General features: G+C 35.2%; 1 protein-coding gene across 1 annotated transcript in view; it reads left to right on the top strand.

Annotated features, from left to right (window-relative positions):
* ATRNL1 (attractin like 1) overlaps positions 1 to 25,142 on the top strand; it is an 852,984-nt gene that overhangs the window by 14,463 nt on the left and 813,379 nt on the right. Inside the window, exons 2-5 of the mRNA XM_033181738.1 lie at positions 12,674 to 12,757; positions 14,195 to 14,308; positions 20,065 to 20,193; positions 21,510 to 21,718. Coding sequence (XP_033037629.1) covers positions 12,674 to 12,757; positions 14,195 to 14,308; positions 20,065 to 20,193; positions 21,510 to 21,718 — 536 coding nt within the window. The remainder of the gene's footprint in view (positions 1 to 12,673; positions 12,758 to 14,194; positions 14,309 to 20,064; positions 20,194 to 21,509; positions 21,719 to 25,142) is intronic.

The raw sequence follows: 25,142 nt of genomic DNA, 5'->3' as shown, positions 1-25,142 counted from the left end.
CATAGCAGCTTTCATGGGTTGGAGGCTCATGCCTGCCGCTCTTCTAGTCTGAGGCTCCACATGGGTGACTCTAGTTCTGAGGTCTCAGAGGCAGCCCTGCTCCCATGGCCCTATTAGGCATTGCTCTAGCAAGTACTTTATGATGACTCTGTTGCTGTAGCATCGTTTCAAATCTACATTGAGGTAGCCACACCTCTACAACTTGTGCAGTCTGTGCACCTGCAGAATTGGCACCACATGGATGGAAACCACCAAGGCTTATTTCCTATAGTTTCCAGAGCTGCAGCCAGAGACACACCTTGGTTTGCTTGAGCACTGACTGGGGAGGCTAAGGGGAGCTGTGCCAGAATGCAGGGAGCAGACACTTGAGGCAGCACAGAGCAGTGAATGCAGAGGTCCCATAGATGCCTTTCTGGAAACTTTGATCTCAGGATCCTAGATGGAAGGGGCAGCCCAGAAGACCTCTGAAATGCCTTCAAGATCTCTTTCTATCTTGATGACTAGCACTTGACTTCCTTTTATCCATGCTAATCCCTTTATGCAAGGGTTGCTTGGCCACACCCTTGCATGCTTTGCTTTTTTCTTTACATATGCAAACTATGACTTTTCCAAATCTGTACTTTCTGCTTCCCTTTTAATAATAATGTTTTGTTTTTAAATCATTCTACCCTCTCGCATCTTTACTATATGCAGTTAAAAGTAGCCACGCAGCTCTTTCAATATTTTGCTTAGAAATTTCTTCCACCAGATATCTTAGTGAAGCGGTTACGTTGTCTGGGGTATATACCCTGGGGTTCATCATCATGGACCAGGAAAATTTAGGGCATGGACACATACAAGGGGTTTAGGAGTAGAGGTTTAATTGATAGAAGAGAAGAGAAAGAGAAACAGCTTTCTTTATAAAGGGAGGGGTCTCTGATCGGAAAGGACTGGCTGGTGGCAAATGTGCTGAGTTTTATAGTCCAGTTTGAGGAGGTGGTGTCTGATTTATGTAGGGGTCACAGATTGGTTCTATCAGGTATGACGTTTACTTAGTGCATGGGGAAGGCTGGTTGCCCCACCCAAATCTTCTCATGCAAATGGATTTTGCAGCTGATCAGGGCCATCTTGTCTGCTCCTTACAATACACGTGGCTGGCAGAGAAGAGAGGATGGAGCCGCCATTTTGAAAATGTCTAGTCCTTAGTTCCTGTCAGCATTCACCCATGCAAGTTCCCAGCTTGCAGGCTGCTCCTTGTTAGAAAATGATTTGGGGCTGCTTTTCATTGAAAAGGAAAGCCTTACAAAGGACTCCCATGCCCTTGTTATCTAAGTAATTCCTTTCTAACTTCCATTATACTAGCTTATTGCTCTTAAATTCTGCCTTCCATGAAGCACTCAGATATGGGCACAATTCAGCTAAGTTATTTGCTGCTTCATATCAAGGATGGCTGTTACTCCAGTTTGCAATATCTCTTTCCTCATTTCTGTCTGAGGTCGCCGCAGAATTGCCTTTACTCTCCTCATTTCTACCAATATTCTGATCACAAGCACTAATGTAATCTCTACGAAGTTTTAGACTTTCCCTGAAGTTCTCTTCTGAGCCCTCATCAGAATCATCCTTAATGTTCTTTTCATGGCAATACAAGCTTTTTCTAGCCTTTTTCTCCAAAGTCTCCCAGCCTCTACTTATTACTGAATTTCAAAGTGGCTTCCCTATTTTCAGATATTTGATAAAGCGACGTTCTATGCTTCAATATCAGTTTTTTGTCTTACTCAGTTTTGTGCTGCTATAACAGAATACTTGAGACCTAGTGATTTATAATGAATAAAAATTTATTGGCTTATGATTCTCTTGGGAAGTCCAAGATTGAGGGGCCAGAATTTGGCAAGAGCTTTCTCATTGCATCATTTCATGACAGAAGAGCAAAGAGAGGGTGAAGAGAGAAAGAGAGGAGGGCAAGAGGGGGTTCCCTTTTATAAGGGATTTTAATTCCCTTTTATAAGGAATTAAGTCCTACAATAACAAAGGGCATTAATCCATTCATGAGGGCTATGCCCTTATGGCCTAGTCACCTCTCATTTATCCCCACATCCCCACACTGTTGCATTGGGGATTAAGTTTTCAACACTTTTTTGGGGGAGACACATTCAAACCATAGCAGAGACTCTGATTCATAATTAAATATTCTGTTTTAGGAGGCAATCAACTTGTTTTGGTTCAGCACACATGACCTAGCTCACTTTTCAAAAAACAATTAGAGCTTTACTGAGTTACAATTTACACCTCACCATATTCACTTTTTAAAGATGTACAGTTCACTTATGTTTAGCATATTCAGAGAGTGGTACAGCCATCACCATTACCTAATTTTAGGCTGAAGAGCCAAATTATATAAACAAATTGGTATCTATGACTTGTTAAAAAATAATTTCCAGGGTATCTTATATAGTCAGTATAAAATCAAACTAATCTATACTTTAGATGTATAAAATGAATTTTTATAATGATGTTTTATTATAACATCATTATTATATCAGTATTTTACCATCCTCGGTTATCAGAGCATATTATAATTTCCAAAAATGTGGAAATAAACTGAGGTAGGGAAAACTTTAAGATGGCCCTTTTGACTTTTATCCCTGGTATTACTGTTATGATTATGTTATGTCATTTGTCAAAAGGGAGATTATCTGGGTTTTCTTACTCTAATCACATGAGCCCTTTAAAAGCAGAGTGTTTCCCCTGGGTGCTAGCAGAAGAGGAAGCTAAAGACTCAAAGCGTAAACTGGATTTGACATGCTAATGCTGGTTTGAAGATGGAGGGAGCCATACCTGAAAGTACTAGAGAAAGTGGCCACTTGGTGCTGAGAGCAACCCCTGGTCAGCAACTGGCAAGAAAGTTGGGACCTCATTCATACAACTGGAAGGAACTGAATTCTACCAGCTGTGAATAAGCCTGGAAGTGGATGCTTTTCTGGAGCCTCTGGATAAGAGCCTAGCTCAGCTAACACCCATCTGAGTCTGTAGGGACTTCTATAGAACTGTGTCGTATAGAACTGTGAGATAACAAATGGATGTTCTTTTAGATTTCTATGTTTTTGGTAATTTGTTACCAGCAGTAAAAACAAATTTAGGGGCATATTTAGCAGCAAATCATTGAGAAAAGTTATTCTGGCTGAATTTCAGTCAATGATATTAAGTTAACCAGAAAATTAATTATTTAAATGTGATGGTCAATTGAGTTTTATTATCTTTAACAGTAATAATACAAGGTGATTGTGATTTATTAATTTAAGCTTTTTATAACACCTTGTGTACCTGTCTTTGGTTTCTTTGGTCTGCCATGAATGATTAGAATTAATGCTCAAAATGTTTGGCATAAGGTTACTAATTGCTGTCTGGATCCATGAAAGAAAGATGCTCTGGCATTTTAGATATCTGATTTATTTGACCCTATTTGATGCACAGTATACTTCCAGTTTACCATTTGAGCCAAAAAGGGAATAGGAGAAATGTTTTACAGATAGCATAACGTTATGAAATGATCAGTAGATGTGATGCAGTTTAGCCAAAAGGGGAAGAGATTGATTTTATCATTAGATAGTAGATTAATTTGAAAATAATGATTACCATGTGCAAGAGAAGTACTCCATGATTAAAAAATGTTCGAGTTGTATAGTTATCTCAGTAGCTTAAGGAAATGTTGAGGAAAAATGTATTAATGAGCTGGAATCTTATTTGGAAATATCCTAGTTAGAATTATAGAGCTCAGAATCAGCTGATGTTTTAGTCCATTTGTATTGCTATGAAGGAATACTTGAGGCTGGATACTGGATCATGTATAAAGAAAAGAGATTCGTTTGGCTCATGATTCCTCAGCATGTACAAGAAGTATGGCACCGGCATCTGCTTGTATTGCAGGGCTGAGGCTGCGTCTACTCATGGCATAAAGCAAATGGGAACTGGTGTCTGCAGAGATCATATGGCAGGAGAGGAAGCAAGGGGTGGGAGGGGCCAGGCTCTTTTTAATAACCAACTCTCTCAGGAACTAGTAGAGCGAGAGCTCACTCTTTACTGTTAAGATGGCACCAAGCCATTCATGAAGGATCTGCCTGCATGATTCAAACACTTCTGGGTAGGCCTCACCTCTGACATTGGGGATCAAATTTCAGTGTAAGGTTTGGAGGATTCATGTATTCAAACCATAGCAGTTGAGAATTAGGCCTCAAAATCAGATAGATAATGGTTAAAATGTCAGCTATATCAATACTGAATTGGAGAACATGATTTTCTTGTGTGGCCATAATGGGCTAATACTTCACCTCAAAATTAAATTATCCACTCATTTATGGGCCAAGTTAGGCAACTGCTGGTCTGTATTGCGGGTAGGACAACAGTAGTGGAAGATAGTAGTCAGAATGCATTTCCTGTGCCTAGAATAGTCTGAATGACTATTCAGTGAATGATCTGATAAAGAAGTTAGGAAAAACAGTCCCATTTACAGTAGCATCAAAACAAACAAACAAACAAAACCTTACGATAAGTTTAACCAAAGAGGTAAAAGATCTATATGTAGAAAACTAGAAAACATTAATGAAAGAAATTGAAGATGACACAAATAGACACTTTGTGTATTCATGAAGTGAAAGAATATTGTTAAAATGTCTACATTACCCAAAGTGATACACAGATTCTGTGCAATCCTATCAAAATAGAAATAGAAAAAAAATCCTATAATTTGTTTGAAACCACAAAAGACCCCAAATAGCTAAAGCAGTGTTGAGCAAAAATAACAAAGCTAGAGGCATTACACTACCTGATTTGCCTTTAAAAAGTTAATGGAAAATGTGTATTATGAAAAATCTGCATGGATTTCAAATTTTTTTTTGCACCAAAATAAACTCATACCAAATTGTTGTAACAATGGGATCAAGTTTGAGACACTAAGGAGGATAAGACATTGGTTTGAAAAGAGCCCCTGTCAGAGCAACATAAATTCTGCGAAAAGTGAAGCGAGAGCAAACATCAAATTTATGGTGAAGCTTGGGTGGAAGAAGGTGAAATTATTGATGCTTTGTGAAAAGTTTATGAGGACAGTGCCCAAAAGAAATCAGCAGTTTACAAATGGGTAACTCATTTTAAGAAGGGATGATATGATGTTGAAGATGAAGCCTGCAGCGGCAGACTATTCACATCAGTTTGTGAGGAAAAAATCATCTTGTTCATTCTCTAATTGAAGAGGACTGATGTTTGACAGCAGAAACAATAGCCAACACCGTAGACATCTCAATTAATTCAACTTAATTCTGAATGCAAATTAAAGTTGACCAAAGTTTCTACTCTATGGGTGCCAAAACCACTCGGACCAGATTAGTTACAGGTAAGAGCAGAGGTTTTAGTGGAAATTATAAACAAGTGGGATCAAGATCCTGAAGTATTTCTTTGAAGAATTGTAATAGGTGAAACATGACTTTACCACTACAATTCTGAAGACAAAGCACAATCAAAGCAATGGCTACCAGGAGGTACAAGGGGTTCAATCAAAGCAAAAGTAGACTTGGCCCCATGATTGTGGTTTGGCTGTGTCCCCACCCAAATCTCATCTTGAATTCCCACGTGTTGTGGGAGGGATCTGGTGGGAGGTAATTGAATCATGGGCCAAGTCTTTCCCATGTTGTTCTCATGATAGTGAATAAGTCTCATGAGATCTGATGGTTTTATAAAGAGGAGTTCCCCTGCACAAGCTCTCTCTGCCTGCTGCCATCCATGTAAGACATGACTTGCTTATCCTTGCCTTCCACCATGATTGTGAGTCCTCCCCAGCCATGTGTAACTGTAAGTCCATTAAACCTCTTTCTTTTGTAAATTGCCCAGTCTCGGGTATGTCTTTATCAGCAGCATGAAAATGGACGCTAATACACTAATCTTAAAATGTTTTCTCAGGGTACCTGTTTTTCTTCAGTTAATAATGTAAACAAGACTGGATTGACATGGTTAAATTCACAGGACCTTCAGCTCCTTAGGGATGGACTAAATGACTGGTATCATTGCTTACAAAAGCTCATTGACTTTGATGGAACTTATGTTGAGAAATAAAGTTTATATTTTTTATTTTTATCTATTTTTTTCATGAACTTTTAAAGTCATCTCATAGTTATTAAAACGGCGTGATACCTACATAAAAACAGACAAATTGTCCAATGGAATAGGATAGAGAGCCCAGAAATAAATTCATACATCTACAGTCCACTGATTTTCAGCAGAGGCTCGAGGAATACACATTGGGGAAAGGACAGTCTTGTCAATAAATGATTCTAAAAAACTAGGTATCCAAATGTACAAGAATGAAATTGAACCCTTATCCCTTATACAAGAATCAACTCAAAATGGATTAAAGATTTAAATGGAAGATCTGAAACTAAAACTACTAGAAGGAAGTATAGGAGAAAAGCTATTACTTTGGTCTGAGCAATGACTTCTTGCATGATTCCAAAAGCACAGGCAGCAAAAGCAAAAATAGACAAATGGTATTGAATCAAAAAACTTCTATACACCACAGGAAATAACAGAGTGAAGAGACAACCCACACATTGAGAGAAAATATTTGCAAATCATACATCAGATAAGGGACTCATACCCAAGACATAAAAGGAACTCAAATCAATAGCAAGAAAACAAATTATCCTATTTAAACATGGGCAAAGAATCTGAATAGACATTTTTCAAAAGAAAACATACAAAAGGCCAACACATATATGAAAAAATGCTCAACATTATTGATCATCAGGGAAATGCAGATCAAAACCACAATGGGATGTCATCTCATACCTCTTAAAATGGCTCTTATAAAAAAGATGAAAGATAACAAGTGTTGGTGAGGATATGGCAAAAAGGGAACTCTTGTACACTGTTGGCAGGAAGTAAATTAGTACAACCATTTTGAAAAACAGTATGGAGGTTCGTCAAAAAACTGAAAATAGAATTACCATATGATCCAGCAGTCTGGGTATATATCCAAAGGAATTGAGATCAGTATATTGGAGAGATGTTTGTGTTCACATGTTCATTGCAGCATTATTCATAATAGCCAATATTGGGAAACAACCTAAGTGCCCACCAAGGGATCAATGGATTAAAAAAAGAGGTATATATACATAATGAAATAGTATTCAGCCTATAAAGGGACAAAAATCCTGTCATTTGTGACAACATAAATGAAACTAGAGGCCATTAGGCTATGCAAAATAAGCTAGGCTTAGAAAGACAATTATCACCTGATCTCACTTAAATGTGGAATCCAAAAATGTGAATCACTCGAAGTAGAGAGTAGAATGGTGGTTACCAGAAGCTGCGGGTGGTGGTTGGTTGGGCAGGGAAAGGAAAAATATTGGTCAAAGGGTGCAGAGTTTCAATTAGGAAGAATAAGTATTCTATTATTCTGTTGTTCTATTGTACAATGAAATGACTAATGTTACTAATTATGCATTGTATATTTCATATACTACATTGCTAATAGAGTGGATTTTAAAGATTTTTACTGCAAAAAATATGTACGTGAGGTGATGGGTATGTTAATTAGCTTGATCTGCTCAATCTGCAATGTATACATGTATTGAAGCATCACATTTTACCCCATGAATATATACAATTATTATTTGTCAATAAAGATGAAATAAAAAATAAAAAGGAAATAATAAGCTGATAAATAGTATTTTAACTAGAAAGCCTGTTTTAAAAAAGATTTTTGTGTGAAAAAGGCTTACGAAAGCCGCCCTGCATAAAGACTATCCCTGAGTGGATCTGACTATTCCTTGTAGGCTGGTTATGCCAGGACTAAACCTATATTCTGTGATAAACAGGATTTATTGTTTCAGAGATTTTGTAATATTAAAACTGTCACGCTTTCTTATTTTTATAATGTGTCAAATTATATATCCATAGTCAGGATAGACAACAACATCCCACTAGATTTAATTTTAGTACTGTCTAATATTTGTGCTGGTTTTCCTGCATTTATTAATGGCAAACCTTGTGTTATAAACAGCCCAGCATGCTTTTAATTAAGGACTCTGCATTAGGCACTTTCAGCTAGAAAGAAATATTGACAAGGCATATGGATATGTGGCAGGCATCTAGACAAGTGATTGGCAAACTTTTTCTGTAAAGGGCCAGATAGTAGATATTTTAGGCGTTGTTGGCCAGATGGTCTCTGTTGCCAATACTAAACTCTGTCCTTGTGTGTTAGCAATCTTAGATAATATTTAAACAAACTAGTGTAGTTGTGTTCCAATACAACTTCATTTACACAAACAGACAGTAGGCTAGTAGTTTATGTAGTACTGGTCTAGATGAATAAGTCAATATGGTTCTCAGTTCAAGAGGAATGATAGAAAGTTTTAGAACAGTTGTTTGAAACTTGGAATACATTTTAGAAATAATATTAGAAATAGTAGTTATGTAAGAGCCTGTTTTACTTTTTGTAGGGAGTTGAACTATGTGCTGCCTAATTTCTGGAGAGCGCCACACAATTGGAATGTTAAGGGTATTAGGAGTAAGAAGTAAAAAAAGTAGATAGAAAACTAGATGTTTATGGTTAGAGTATGGTCCTGGAGTGCAAGACCTCTGAATTTTAGAAGGACAGTTCTAGATTGTGAAGAGGTCCAACGTATGTAATGGGAATGCTTTGCCCAAGTGGCATGCAGGTGAAGGTTCTTGGAGTTTAAGAAGAGATCATGAAACTGCAGAAGGATAATTGTTCTTTATTACAGAAGTAGCAGGAGATTTTCCCCTTTACACATATCTTTTGGTGGTGAGAAGGAATTTTCCATTTATCTTGATTGGTGACATCCTCCCATGCTTCCAGTGGACTGGAATTGGCAAAGAGGAAACCTTTTTGTAGTAAGTGGAGGAAAAGGTCGGCTCTTGGTGGGATCTTTAGTGCTAAGGATGAGGAATTCGGGGATTGTGGTGAGTAGTTTCCTTTTAAGTTTGGGAAATTGTACTACTGAAGTTGAATAGGATGGGACAGGGAGTGTAGTTTTCAGGTACTCCTATTGTTTAGCTTAGGTGGGGAGGCATAACAGTTCCTTCACATCACTTCTTATAAGAGGGAGATAAGGATTACTGTGGTAACTCCTACAATATATGTTTCTTTGGAGGAGGGGGGATATGTATTTTTAATTTTTGTGGGTACAGAGTAGGTGTATATGTTTATGGGGTATGTGGGATATTTTGGTACAGTCATGCAACGCATAATGATCACATCATGGAAGATAGGGTATTTATCTCAAGCATTTATCCTTTGTGTTACAAATAATCCAATTATACTATCAGTTATTTTAAAATGTACGATTAAATTATTATTGACTATAGTCATCCTGTTGAGCTTTCAAATACTAGTCTTATTCATTCATTCATTCTATTTTTTTTGTACCCCTTAACCATCCCTACCTCCTCCTTACTTTACCACTACCCTTCCCAGCCTGTGACAATCATCTTCCTACTGTGTATCTCCATGGATTCGATTGTTTCGCTTTTAGATCCCACAAATCAGTGAGAACATACAATGTTTTTCTTTCTGTGCCTGGCTTATTTCACGAAAGATAATGACATCTAGTTCCATCCAATTTGTTGCAAATGACCGAATCACACTATTTTTATGACTGAATAGTAATTCGTTGTGTATATGTACCACATTTCTTTATCTGTTCATCTGTTGATGGACCCACAGGTTGCTTCCAAATCTTGACTATTGTGAACAGAGCTACAACAAACATGGGAGTGCAGATATTTCACTATATTGATTTCCTTTCTTTTGAGTATATACCCAAAAGTGGATTGCTGAATTGTATGTTAGCTAAATTTTTACTTTTATGAGGAACCTCCAAAGTATTCTCCATAGTGGTTGTACTACTAATTTACATTCCCACCAACAGTATAAGAGGGTTCCCTTTTCTCCATATCCTCGCCAGCATTTCTTTGTTTTTTTTCTTTTTCTTTTTCTTTTTTTTTTTTGAGACAGAGTCTCGCTCTGTCGCCTGGGCTGGAATGCAGTGGCAGGATCTCAGCTCACTGCAAGCTCCGCCTCCCGGGTTTATGCCATTCTCCTGCCTCAGCCTCCTGAGTAGCTGGGACTACGGGCGCCTGCCACCTCGCCCGGCTAGTTTTTTGTATTTTTTAGTAGAGACAGGGTTTCATCGTGTTAGCCAGGATGGTCTCGATCTCCTGACCTCGTGATCCGCCCGTCTCGGCCTCCCAGAGTGCTGGGATTACAGGCTTGAGCCACCGCGCCCGGCTGCCAGCATTTCTTATTACCCGTCTTTTGGATATAAGCCATTTTAACTGGAGTCAGATGATATCTCATTGTAGTGTTGCTTTTCATTTCTGTGATGATCAGTAATGTTGAGCACCTTTTCATACATGTGTTGGAAATTTGTATGTCTTCTTTTGAGAAATGTCTATTCAAACCTTTAGACCATTTTTAAAATTGGATTGTTGGGTTTTTTTTCCTGTTGAGTTGTTTTGAGCACCCTATATATTCTGGTTATTAATCCTTTGTCAGATGGATAGTCTGTAAATATTTTCTTCCATTCCGTGGGTTGTCTCTTCATGTTGCTGTTTCCTTTGCTGTACAGAAGCTTTTTAACTTGATGTGATCCCATTTGTCCATTTTTGCTTTGGTGGTCTGTGCTTGTGGGTTATTCCTCAAGAAATCTTTGCCCAGTCCAATATCCTGGAGAGTTTCCTCAGTGTTTTCTTGTCGTAGTTTCATATGCTTAATTGTCTTTTATTATGCTAGACATTTTATTTCAAAATTACTAATAGAAATAATTTGAGGCTCAGGATAATGCTATCTTTCTTTGGAGAGTATCATGTATCTTCTGTTAGGATACTTGGCATATTGGCAGTTCTAGCAGCACCATAAGCCGATTTTAAGACTTGGGAATTTTCTGTTGCTCAGATGACTCATAGCTAACTGATAGTTGAGGTAAAGGCTGGTTCACGTCTGGTATACCATTTTTTAATAGCAAGTCATTATGTCCCAAGTCAAAGTGCCCTGTTGTTTCTTTGAGCCCCTATGTTTTGTGGGTTGTTGCTTCCAACTTTTGTCCTCTTCTCTCCTTGAGGCTACCAAGTGCACTCTCAACCTTTTGGCAGTTTCTTCTAAATAAGCAAATCTCTCAGAACAAAAGCATCTCTGAATGCCTACCTCCTCTTAAAGAATTTGCAACTTCTGGATCTTGGCTTCGTACATTTTATCATTTTGTTACTTGTAAGATTTTAAAATTGTCCTTTAACTTTTTAAGTTGTCTTCAGTGGAGAGTTTTTCTGAATTCCTGCACTTGGTATTAATATTATTGGAAGTGAAAAATCAGGGCAAGTTATTTAACTTGTTACTTAAATGTGCTTCAGACTTCTCATCTATAATATGGAGTTATTAATTACTTACTATCTTATAGGGTTTTTGAGATTCTTAAATGGGACAACACATTGTGTGTTTATAGTGGTACCTGACATGTAGAAAATGCTCGTTATTATTACATTTATTTGAGAATATAGGAATTTGTTTGTTGCTCCTCAAAGATTTTCTAAGCATCAATTAGCTACTTTATTACTGAAGTAATTTGCAGGGATTATGAAAGACTTGCAGATGACATTAACATTGACTGACATTTCTGTCAACACTGATTTAGGTAAATTAAAGTTTTTCCCCCCTAATGTATTTAAGGCTCTATACTATAAGGCACATTTAATTTTATCTAAAAGTTGATAATGGCCCTGATATATATGTGTGTGTGTGTATCTATGTTTATGTGAATATGTAAAAACTGATTAGTTGTGATGTGTGTGTATATGCATATATAAGTATAGTATATAAATGTTAAATGGGAAGACATTTTAATTGCTTAAAATATGGTCTCTTGATAAAATAATTGGGCTGGAAGTAAGAAAAACAAAATGAAATAGAATTGAGATTTTTGTTTTAAATATTTTTAATTTCTGAAAATAGAGAGTTTTTCCAAATATCTTTTTCTTTTTATGCATAAAATAGAAGATACAATTTTTTTTATTTGTCCTGTTTTAAAAATTGAGTTCTTGGACTAGATGTAACGTAGACAGGAGAAAATTATAATAAAAAATATATTTATAGCAGAACTCTTTTTAAAGTTTGGTGACACCTATTTTAGCAATACCAGTGCATGAAGAAAAATATAGCTTACGTAGTAATTCCCCAAAGTGGAACATATGTGTACTGTTTATCTATTCTGTAGATTTGTATTTGATCTTCTTTCTTCTGCCTCAACCTAATTTTTGGAAGGCAGCTATGCTCACCACTATACCACCAACGCTGTTCAACCTAATTTTTGTGCAGATGAAGTTTAACTTATTCTATTTTGCATCAACATTGAATCCTTCAGTACCATGTTCAGTCTTTCATGTCTTTTTTCGCTTCGTAAATTGAAATGGTCATGATATATTAAAGTTTAAAGAAATCCAAAATAAGTATCTTTTGAGATGCAGAGAAAAATACAGCACTTTGAAATTTTCCAAAGTTGTAAATAAATCCTCCTTTTTGAAAATTGTTATGTCCTGTTCCTTTGGCTTAATGACTTTTAGATTTTCTTATCCTGCTATCTGTCTTACAGTTAGTTTAAGGTAATTATTTTCATTATTTTGTTTTCTCTTCCAGGTTAACAGAACCTTCTGGATATTTAACAGATGGCCCAATTAACTATAAATATAAAACTAAATGTACATGGCTCATTGAAGGCTAGTAAGTATATAGTCTGGGTCAAATTAATGTATTTTATTCTTAAATGATAAAGGTGATCATATTAATGTCAAAGCATTAAAGTATAATTACTTTGTCATTTAGTTTATTTGTTTATTATTAGATAACATTTACAACTTCTAGACATCACATTTAATGTAAATTACACTACCTCTTCACTTGTGACAATAGTTTAATTTTTATATATATTTTGTTTTTGAGTTATGCTACTATGGTATTAAATTCAGTAGGCATTTTTTGGGTTTATTTTGAACATCTTGTTATGAAATTTGAAGACTTCATAGAAATTATAAAAATATTTCATCCTGAGCTATGCTATTCATATAATTTAGCATTTTAGTTCTAAGAGTATTTTTAAAAGAACATTTTGTAGAAGAGAGAGTTAATTATTCATTTAGAGGTATTTTCAGTAATTAGGGCTTGAAACAGAATCTATCTAAGTGTATTGTGAGTGGAGCATAAAAGAATAGATATGAATTATTTTGAACTGTTTTATAATTTCTAAAAAGTATATTTGGAAAATTTTTTATTTAAATTTTTCTAACTTAAACGCTGTTCATTCTCTGCTGTGCACCTATAGTTACATTTTATTTGTCAACATTATATCACATTGACAATTTTGATTAAAATTTAAATACTTTTTTAGTGCCTCCATTTAAGGGTTCTGTAAAAATAAGAATAGTGGCTTCTTGAGTGTTGATTTTTAAAAATCAACTTTGTTTAAGTACCATCTGCATACAACAAAATGCACCCATTTTAAGTGTACAGTTCCACAAGGTTTCAGTGATGTATACAGTTCTATGTAACCTCTACCTTAAATCAAGACATAGAAGTTTTTTTTTTTTTTGAGACAGAGTCTCACTCTGTTACCCAAGCTGGAGTGCAGGGTTGTGATCTCGGCTCACTGCAGCCTCTGCCTCCTGAGTTCAAACAGTTCTCCTGCCTCAGCCTCCCGAGTAGCTGGGACTTCTGGCATGTGCTGCCATGCCCAGCTAATTTTTGTATTTTCAGTAGAGGCAGGTTTACCATGTTGGCCAGGATGGTCTTGATCTCCTGACCTCGTGATCCACCTGCGTCGGCCTCCTAAAGTGCTGGGATTACAGGCGAGAGCCACTGCACTTGGCTGAACATTTTTTATTGACTACATTTTAAGAAAATAATGATACATACATATGTCCTGTTAATAGATTTTGAAAGTTACATTTTATTTGTACAAATTAGATATGATGGCTTATCAATCTTTCACCCTGATGATATAAGGATTTATAGCAAAATTATCTATAAACAGATTTCTAATAAAATAGCCTATCTAAAGTTTCTTCACTCTGTGCTTTGTATCTTATATAATAAATATTATGTATTTATTCACTCTGTGCTTTGTATATTTTAATTTTAAAAATATTTCATATTCATTTTCAGTCCAAATGCAGTGTTAAGATTGAGATTCAATCATTTTGCTACAGAATGTAGCTGGGATCATATGTATGTTTATGATGGAGATTCAATATATGCACCTTTAATAGCTGTACTTAGGTGAGTAATTATATATAATCAGTTGCAGAAAAGTAACTGTATAGTTCCTTAACTTTAAATATATATTGATATGTACTGCAAAATAAATTTAGTAAAGGTATTGATAGTTACATTTCACAGATGATTATAATACTTTGTTATTTGCTGTAACTGTCAATTTAGGTAATAATTATGTAAATATTGATATAACAGATAAGTACTATATTGGAAATACAGATTTCTTTCTAAATATTTTTTATTCTCATTGTATTTAGTTTATTCTTTTAAAGTGGATTGAATATGTTTTCAGAACTATCTATTTGGATATATTAGAGTGAATTCTAGCTGACAAATGAATAGACAAGTTTTTTTTTTTTTATAGTTGTCTTTTTATTTTAGTGAAATGGTAAAATTTTAAATTCTGCTTAAGAGTTAAGTTATGCTTTGTGCAATGGTTAATAAAGATGGAGTTTCTATCAATTCTCAAAATATGAGAATTTTGTTTGCTTCAAAATATTTTATTGTTAGTAGTATGGCAGATTATTAATTTTAAAATTATAGCATTGTATCAATTTAAAAATCATGTATGTTTACATTATTATAAAAAATTTCATGAATAGGAGAAAACAGACACAGAAAATATTATGAACATGTAGTACAGATTTTGTATACAATTTAACATGATTGTTGATAAGTTACTCATATTATTTACTTCTGCTATTTATACAATATCTCTTATATGTTCTGTCATTGTTGAAAATTTAAGTATGGATAAAAGCTTATTGGTCCCTTCAAAATTTTTTCTTTCCAGTTTTTCTTTTTAGTTTTCATGTGGCAAATGTTCTATTTCATTCCATTCTAATACATTTTATTTTGTTCTGTTTTATCAGGAATGTGAATTATTATTTTGGACAAAAATGCAAGGACTTGTATTTCCTTAGGAGCTTAGGTACTTATTCTGTGATATTGCTATTGCTTAAATTTTTGAGTTGTTTGAACATTAGAAAAGGGATAGCCATAAGTAGTCCTTCATCTAAGGACAATAGAGAGAAAATAGAGTGGAGCCTTGCAAATAATTAGGTTGTAAGACAATTTATTGTAACAATTAAATTTGATCCTCAGTTCATACATTTATTTTTAGCAATTTAAACATCACTTTGCTATCTTAACTCTATTTTTATGATACCGTTGGCCGACCATCATTTAGGTGTGTGCCTGTTCATTTGTTTATCTAGTAATTCTAATTACTTTGTATTAATACTCATCCATTAGCATTCTTACCAACACTTTCTTGTTACTAAAGGAAGATAATTAGCAGGTGGGATTTAGTATATGGCTGTGAAGATGGAATTGGTGATTTCTCATTAGCAAGTGTTCTTGTTAACCCTCCTAAGGGAAATGGAAAACTCATGTTTATTGATATTGAATATCCACTTGATGTTAAGCACTAGGCTAGGCAGTTTAAATGTCATCTAATCCTCACAAAGATCGTGTTGGGGAAGTACTCAATACTATTATCCCCATTTTACAGTTGAGAAAATTGACATTCAGAGAAGTTATTTGCTTCTAATAGATGGTAGAGCTAGGATTAGGACTTGAATTTCAATCTCCTGATTTAAAAGCGTATGCTGTTTGTACTTCATCTTGCTAAGAATTCAGAATCTAATATGTTTGAATTATTTCAATTGTATAAATATTTATTACTCAACACTTAATTCCAGAGACTGTCACAGGCTTAGAGTACATAGTAAGGAAGAAGGCATAGCTATTGCAGTGACTTTAGATACCAACTACCTGCAGTTGGGCTAGAACAGATTTCCAGGTTAAGAGCACAGTCCACTACAACAAGGGTCTCCTCTCCACCCCAGATCCCCTTACCAGTCCTTGGCCTGTTAGGAACTGGACTACACAGTAGGAAGTGAGTGGCGGGCAAGTGAGCAAAGCTTCATCTTTATTTACAGCTGCCCTCATTGCTTGCATTACTGCCTGAGCTCCGCCTCCTGTCAGATCAGCAGCGGCATCAGATTCTCGTAGGAGTACAGGCCCTATTGTGAACTGTGCATGTGAGGGATCTAGGTTGCTCATTCCTTGTGAGGATCTAATGCCTGATGATCTGTCACTGTCTCCCATCACCCCCAGATGGGATCATCTAGTTGCAGGAAATCAAGCTCAGGGCTTCCACTGATTCTACATTATGGTGGGTTGTATAATTATTTCATTACATATTACAATGTAATAATAATAGAAATAGAGTACATAATAAACGTAGTGTGCTTGAATCATCCCAAAATCGTCCTCCCCCTGGTCTGTGGAAATTTTGTCTTCCATGAAACTGGTCACTGGTTCCAAAAAGGTTGGGGACTGCTGCTCTATAACACTACTGTCATTTCAGACAATAGCTGCAAGCTTGGTGGTCCCCACCTACTCTGACCATCTGGCTACATATTTAGGGGTTCCTACTCTCTCCAAAAATTTTGATAATTGACTAGAATTATCATAGCACTCAGGAAAGTTCTACACTTATGACTATAGTTTTATCATAAAGGATAGAAATCAGAGCCAGCCAAATAAAGAGATGCATAGAGTGAGGTCTGGGAAGATCATAAATGCAAAGCTTCTGGGTCCTCAGAATGTGTTAGCCACCCAGCACATCAACATGTATCACCAACAAGGAAGCTCATCTGAGCTTCAGGTGTCCAGAGTTTTATTGAAGTTTCATTATGTACCCATGAGTGATTGAATCATTGGCCATGAGACTGAACTCAAATCTCTAGCCCCTCCCATCCCCTTCTCTCTTGGGAAGTTAGGCTAATACCATATGGCGCCAACACTTCAATCACATGGTTAGTGTTTCTGGAGTGGCCATCCCCTATTCTCAATTATATCTTTACCTTAAATTAATTAGGGGCCCACCATGAGTCACCTCATTAGCATAAATTATCAGGGCTCACCGTAAATAGGAAGACGCTCCTATCACTCAGGAAATTTCAAGAATTTAGAGGTTATATCCCAAGAACTGGGGACAAAAGCCAGCCAATTCTTTAGTATGCAGTAGTCATGCATTAGTAGGGGTATGTAAACAGATTTTTCACACAGCCTAGTTAATGTTACAGTCAGGTTATGAAAGAGTACTATATAATTTCAAAATAAATAATCCTTCATGTTGACTTTCATCATGAGTAAAAGAATGAAATATGGGGGTCAGGTAGGACATTCTAGAGAGAGAAAAGCATATATACAAAGGTATAGACACATTAAAGAGCATTATATTTTAGTGCAATAGTAAAAAGTTTTGAGTAACTTTATTGTAGGAAATGTGAAGGATACGTAGGAGTCACATTCCTCCAAAACAACAATCAGTATAGTGCTCATTTTGTGCCAGACAATGTGCAGGAGTTCTTTGTAAGCATTCGTTTATTTAATCGTCAAAATAACCTTTAGGTAGGTATTAATATTGCAATTTTACAAATGCAGAATTGAGACACGGATTTTCTGTGAGTGGCCCAAAGGTTGCCTATCTAGTAAGTCAGAAAATGAATCTAGGTTATGTAATTGTAGCTCCTAATCCCTTAATCCCTGTAATACTGCTTTCTTGTACACCACACTAAAGAAGTTGGACTTTGATTCTGTAGGCAAGACTTTTTAGAATGTGGAGAATGGATTGGAATGGAGAAGTGTTATTTTTTTTTACTGTATGCTGGACAATTGTGTGTTGGATGTTGTGTTTGGAAAATCATATATAGTAATAATTTGAGGCCTAGAAAGATTATATTCTTGCAGCGACTACCTGGGGACACTAGCAATCCATATTCAACTCAATCCAAACTCAGATATTGGGGTGATTCATAGCTCAGCTGCAGTGCAGTCCTTTGGAGGGCCTAACTTTAGGTACTTTGCTTTTACTTCCAACCATTGAAATCTCAGTTCAACATGAAGGTCCTGGGTTTCACTTGTTGTTTCCCTCACTCTGTGAAATCCTTGAAATCCTTACCACGCAGTTTTTTTTTTAGCCCCTCAAGTCTTACCTCCAGCCTTGAAATCAGCAAATGCCAATAGAGTAAGTGGCCTCAATGCCTGGGCAGGCCTTCAAGCTGATTTTTTTGTTTTTATATGATTTGTCATTTTACTAGACTTCAGTTGGTCCAAATTTCCTGGTGTATTATACAATAAGTAGAAACTCTCTTTTATTTATTGTTTTTAAAATATTTGTAAACAAAAAAACCAAACAGATCTGTTCTTTTTTGTTTGTTTGTTTTTTGAGATGGAGTCTTGCTTTTCACCAGGCTGGAGTGCAGTGGTGTGATCTTGGCTCACTGCAACCCCCTCCTCCCGGGTTCAAGCGATTCTCCTGCCCCAGCCTCCCGAGTAGCTGGGACTACAGGCGTGTGCCACCATGCCCACCTGATTTTTTTTGTATTTTTAGTAGAGATGAGGTTTCATTGTGTTGGCCAGGATGGTCTCGATCTCTTGACCTCATGATCCGCCCACCTCCGCCTCCCAAAGTGCTGGGATTACAAGCGTGAGCTACTGCACCCAGCCCAGACCTATTCTTTTTATCACTTTCAGAGAGCTCTCAGAGACTAGCTGTATCTATTATAAAGACCTATTATTTTTAGTAATACCTTTATATAATTTTATTACAATGAACAATATGTATGTATAACGAAGACTGGTGTCATAGGGTTTGTATTATTTTGAGAGTCTCATTTTAAAATCATTTGTTGCTTCACAAACATAACCTAGTAGATGTAATAATAATTACTAAAGCGTTAAATCAAGAGTTGATTACTTTTTCACCTGTCTTTGAGAATGTATTTTCCAAATAAATTATTTGACTATAGTATTTCATTTATGTGTCAAATATGATTTGAATGGGGGAATTCAGTTCTTAGCGGTACTTAAACATAATTTTAACTCTTTCTAAAGGAATTGACTGTGTCAATTTATATAATTTGTTTGTTAGCAGCTTCTTTTCTTTCACCTATTGCATGTTTTCATAGATTTAGAGAGGTTAGAACATAAAACTAAATGAAGATAGGTAATTTTCCTCATGAACAAGTAGTCTTAAAACGAAGTACAAGTTACTAGTTTAAAACTATGTTGTACATTTATATCTCCCCCACCCCAAATTTTTGTTTGTGTGCTTACGGGCTTATGTGAGCAATATTTGTTTTGGAATAGTAATATAATAGTAATATATTAATGCAATTTGCATGGATATGCAAAATTAGAAAAACATAAAAATATATATTTTTAAATTTTTAAAAATATTTAATTTTAAATCACCTAGATAAATGTATTGGAAATGTACAGCTATAATTAGAATGTAATGGTAATTGCTTAGCTGATGTAGAGTGTCTTCAGCTTCATCGGATTTTTAAACCAATCAGAATAAGTAAAGGTACAGGGTCACTTATTAGAGTAGCAAGGTGACTTTAAGTGAAGTTTTATATGAATTAAGTGAAAGAGTACCCTGCAGTATTATGACAGGATGGATAGCAGGACAAGAAGGAGAAATGAGACATTGCCTTACAAATAATAAGAAAAAAAATGGGGTACAGTAGCATGAAAGTAGATTTTAGTGTATTGGCAGCAGTAGTAGAACTAATTTAGTGAGAAATGGAGAAGAACTTCTTTCAGATTTATTCTCCTTTTAGTTGCCCATTCTGATGTACAAGCATTACTGATCCTGGTAAGAATATTTCTGAGTAAATTTTATGTGCTTAACAGTCTTATGTATATCTACACATACAATACTCAGTTTTGTTCTCTTTTAGTGGCTTGATAGTCCCTGAAATAAGGGGCAATGAAACTGTGCCTGAAGTTGTTACTACATCTGGCTATGCACTGTTACATTTTTTTAGCGATGCTGCATATAATCTAACTGGTTTCAACATTTTCTATTCGTAAGTATTTTTTTAAAATTCCATCTTTTAATGATTCTTGTAATTTAATGTAAAAGAGGTTTTTTTTGTTTATTTTTATTAATGTCTTATATACCAGAAGCAGACTACTGTGTAAAATTTCAAATTAGTATGTAGGATCCCTTCTTAAGTGACATAAAATCTTAATAGTATGCCACAAAATGTGATCTAAGCCTGTAAGTTTGGTTGAAGATTAATTACGAAATTTACAATTGTTTGTTGGCAAGTGATTAAGTAAACAAATACTAGTGTAACTTTACTGGTAGCAACATATGTGTGAGACTGCACGGAGTTGTGAACTGCCTTTCAGTGCTTTAAGGCATATTACTTGTAATTTGAAGAGGATTATGGGAGCTGAGTTTTTGTAGTCTCTATTGCAGAGACTGTACTGAATGCTATACATACATTATGTCATTTAATTACCTTCAGTTCTGTCAAGTGGGTATATTTCCCATTTACACATGAGGAAATTGTGGCTTGAGAGATACGTGGCTATATACCATTATTTCCTCTAAAATAAGAAAAGTAATGTTCATTGTGAATCTATTATATGCCTGACACTTTATAAACATTTTTATATCTAGAAGACTGAGGGTAAAGTAATGAGAGATGCTTTCAGATGCTTTCACAGGAATGGCTAGAGAGGAGGTCTATATATTATTTTTTTTCTTTTCTTCAGAATGTAAAAATTGATAACCAGATAATTTTTCACCAGAAATATTCTAAATATCTTTGAATTAACAATTTATTATGGAATTATGTATCCTACAATGTATCCAAGTATGTATGCAAGGGATAACAAATATATAGTGGAATATAATCAGTTAAAGAGTCTTAAAACTAAATATGATAAACATCCCTTTCCTTCTGTAAGAGTGTACAGGTGATAGCATGCTCTTTAAATATTATACAGCCAAGTTATATCTTGACTTCTCATATAGTTTTGAATATTCATGAATTTAATTTTTTTAATGTAAAATATACATTCAAAACATTTGAGTACTTAAGTCTTTACAAAACATTTTGCTTGGACCTGTACAGATCCTGCAGATGTTGAGCATGTAGTCGTTAGACATTTGGAGTCTTGGTATCAAAGTAAATCTGTTGAATAAACTAAGACCAACTGCAAATAAATACTAACAATTTCATAAGAGTAAGAGGATACAGAGTAAAGAATTACATTGTGAAATTGTGTTACATTTATAAGCACATAGGACACAGTATAAAAATTATAAAATTTATGATGTATCAACTGAAATTCTTTTTCAATTTGAATATATATGAATTATATTTTACAGAATCAATTCTTGTCCTAACAATTGCTCTGGTCATGGGAAGTGTACAACTAGTATCTCTGTTCCAAGTCAAGTATATTGTGAATGTGATAAATACTGGAAGGGTGAAGCTTGTGATATTCCTTACTGTAAAGCCAATTGTGGTAGTCCAGATCACGGTTACTGTGACCTAACGGGAGAAAAATTATGTGTCTGCAATGATAGTTGGCAAGGTAAGCATGTGTGGTGTGATGGCTTTTGAAACACTGATTCATATGTGTAATAGATTAATACAAATTCCACATTTGTTTCGTTATAGTTTGCACACCCAAACCTCATGTATTTACTTTTATTTTTAGAATGTTCAGATTAATAATCAACTTCTTAATTTTTTTGTCACAAATAGAATTAATTGGCAAAGATTTTGTCTCCATACTACTTTGAAGACTAAATGAAGTGATATATGAAACTGAATTGTTAGGTGTGCGATCATTATGGTCTTCTGTAATTTGTTGTCGACTCTCCCCAAATTTGGTGACTTCACTGAATTTAATGTGGTGCAATTCAAATTGGATTTATAAGGGTAATATAAATAGTATATTACAAAAATAAATGTCCATCTTACAAGGTACTGCAGTATATGAAACTTATTTCTTAGGAAAGGCTGACATCTTGTGGCTATTTTAAAAAGAACTGGAATATTTTTAAAAGTATTTTAGCTGCCTATTGCAAAAGTCAGATTCCTAGGAAAGAATATCTAAGTAATTTTTATAATATCTATCATCAAAGATTAAGTTTATACTGAAGAATGTTGGCTTACTTGTTTATCTGGATATAAAATAATGAATATTATCATTATGAAATTAAGAGAGATGCTTAGTTATACATACACCTACCCACCTAAAGCTTACTTTTTGCTAGTTGCATTTACATATGAAGAGCTTCCTTTGTGCCAACATATTAATCCTGTTGAAATAGGGAAATTTGACTCAATAATTACGTAATCTGAAGTGCTTGATTATGTGTTATTATAATACAGTGTAATAAATAGTAGCAATAGTTCCTAAGTTAAAAACCAAAGAGAACATACTCTTCATGTAGTTGTATTCATTATTGTTGAGATGATGTTTTCAAAAAAGTGTTGTTGAGTATGTTCAGTACTTACTTAGAGGAATTATTTTCAGCTTTGTATAAATTATGCCTGTCTTAAGCTCATGTTAGCTCATAAAAAATATTAGGTATGTCAACTGCACAAAAGATCTATGATTTCTTATTAAATCAAATTTGGTTACCAATTACAATTATGACAGATACAAATTTCTAAATGTTCTATAATTACAGGGACATGTATTTTAAGTGACTCTTTTTTTTTATAGTAATAAAATATTTTATTCAGATTGCAAAAAATAAAAAATGTTCAAATAGATAAAAGACGGAGTTACAAAAGGAAATTTCTAAGTCTTTCTCTTTAAAATATTTATTTAGGATAATTGGTGAGTAAAAAACCATACATATACACACACTGTACAACATGATGTTGGATATATGTGTGTATATATATATACACACACACACACATTGTGTACCTCACATACATGTCATTTCTTTGTTGTAAGAGCACTTAAAATCTGCTTTCATAGCAATTTTCAAATATACAATATATTGTTATTAACTGTTGTCGCTATGATATATATGGCAGATCTTTAGAAATTTTTAGAAACAATATATGGAGTACACACATATATTTTATTTACACAGATTTTTTTACCTCCACTGCAACACTTTTTTATGACTTCTATTTTTCAGTCCCTTGTCTTCAGAAAAATAACTATTACAGCAATGCAAAGTAAGCAATGTGCCTTAGATTTTAACTTTCTTTTTTTTTATTTTTATTTTTATTTTTTTATGTTTATTTTTTTATTATACTTTAAGTTCTAGGGTACATGTGCATAACATGCAGGTTTGTTACATATGTATACTTGTGCCATGTTGGTGTGCTGCACCCATCAACTCGTCAGCACCCATCAATTCATCATTTATATCATGTATAACTCCCAATGCAATCCCTCCCCCCTCCCCCCTCCCCAGGATAGGCCCCAGTGTGTGAGGTTCCCCTTCCCGAGTCCAGGTGATCTCATTGTTCAATTCCCACCTATGAGTGAGAACATGCGGTGTTTGGTTTTCAGTTCTTGTGACAGTTTGCTAAGAATTATGGTTTCCAGATGCATCCATATCCCTACAAAGGATGCAAACTCATCCTTTTTTATGGCTGCATAGTATTCCATGGTGTATATGTGCCACATTTTCTTAGTCCAGTCTGTCACAGATGGACATTTGGGTTGATTCCAAGTCTTTGCTATTGTGAATAGTGCCGCAATAAACATACGTGTGCATGTGTCTTTGTAGTAGAATACTTTATAATCCTTTGGGTATATACCCAGTAGTGGGATGGCTGGGTCATATGGTACATCTAGTTCTAGATCCTTGAGGAATTGCCATACTGTTTTCCATAATGGTTGAACTAGTTTACAATCCCACCAACAGTGTAAAAGTGTTCCTATTTCTCCACATCCTCTCCAACACCTGTTGTTTCCTGACTTTTTAATGATTGCCGTCCTAACTGGTGTGAGATGGTATCTCATTGTGGTTTTGATTTGCATTTCTCTGATGGCCAGTGATGATGAGCATTTTTTCATGTGTCTGTTGGCTGTATGAATGTCTTTTCTTGAGAAATGTCTGTTCATATCCTTTGCCCACTTTTTGATGGGGTTGTTTGTTTTTTTCTTGTATATTTGTTTGAGTTCTTTGTAGATTCTGGATATTAGCCCTTTGTCAGATGAGTAGATTGCAAAAATTTTCTCCCATTCTGTAGGTTGCCTGTTCACTCTGATGGTAGTTTCTTTTGCTGTGCAGAAGCTCTTTAGTTTAATGAGATCCCATTTGTCAATTTTGGCTTTTGCTGCCGTTGCTTTTGGTGTTTTAGACATGAAGTCCTTGCCCATGCCTCTGTCCTGAATGGTACTACCTAGATTTTCTTCTAGGGTTTTTATGGTATTAGGTCTAACATTTAAGTCTCTAATCCATCTTGAATTAATCTTCGTATAAGGAGTAAGGAAAGGATCCAGTTTCAGCTTTCTACTTATGGCTAGCCAATTTTCCCAGCACCATTTATAAATAGGGAATCCTTTCCCCATTTCTTGTTTGTCTCAGGTTTGTCAAAGATCAGATGGCTGTAGATGTGTGATATTATTTCTAAGGACTCTGTTCTGTTCCATTGGTCTATATCTCTGTTTTGGTACCAGTACCATGCTGTTTTGGTTACTATAGCCTTGTAGTATAGTTTGAAGTCAGGTAGTGTGACGCCTCCAGCTTTGTCCTTTTGACTTAGGATTGTCTTGGCAATGCGGGCTCTTTTTTAGTTCCATATGAACTTTAAAGCAGTTTTTTCCAATTCTGTGAAGAAACTCATTGGTAGCTTGATGGGGATGGCATTGAATCTATAAATAACCTTGGGCAGTATGGCCATTTTCACGATATTGATTCTTCCTATCCATGAGCATGGTATGTTCTTCTATTTGTTTGTGTCCTCTTTGATTTCACTGAGCAGTGGTTTGTAGTTCTCCTTGAAGAGGTCCTTTACATCCCTTGTAAGTTGGA

This window comes from Trachypithecus francoisi, unplaced genomic scaffold, assembly GCF_009764315.1.
Source record: "Trachypithecus francoisi isolate TF-2019V2 unplaced genomic scaffold, Tfra_2.0 Contig01579, whole genome shotgun sequence".
Taxonomy (NCBI): domain Eukaryota; kingdom Metazoa; phylum Chordata; class Mammalia; order Primates; family Cercopithecidae; genus Trachypithecus; species Trachypithecus francoisi.
The sequence above is the reverse complement of the archived record's forward strand: the minus strand, read 5'-3'. Positions and strand labels throughout refer to the sequence as shown.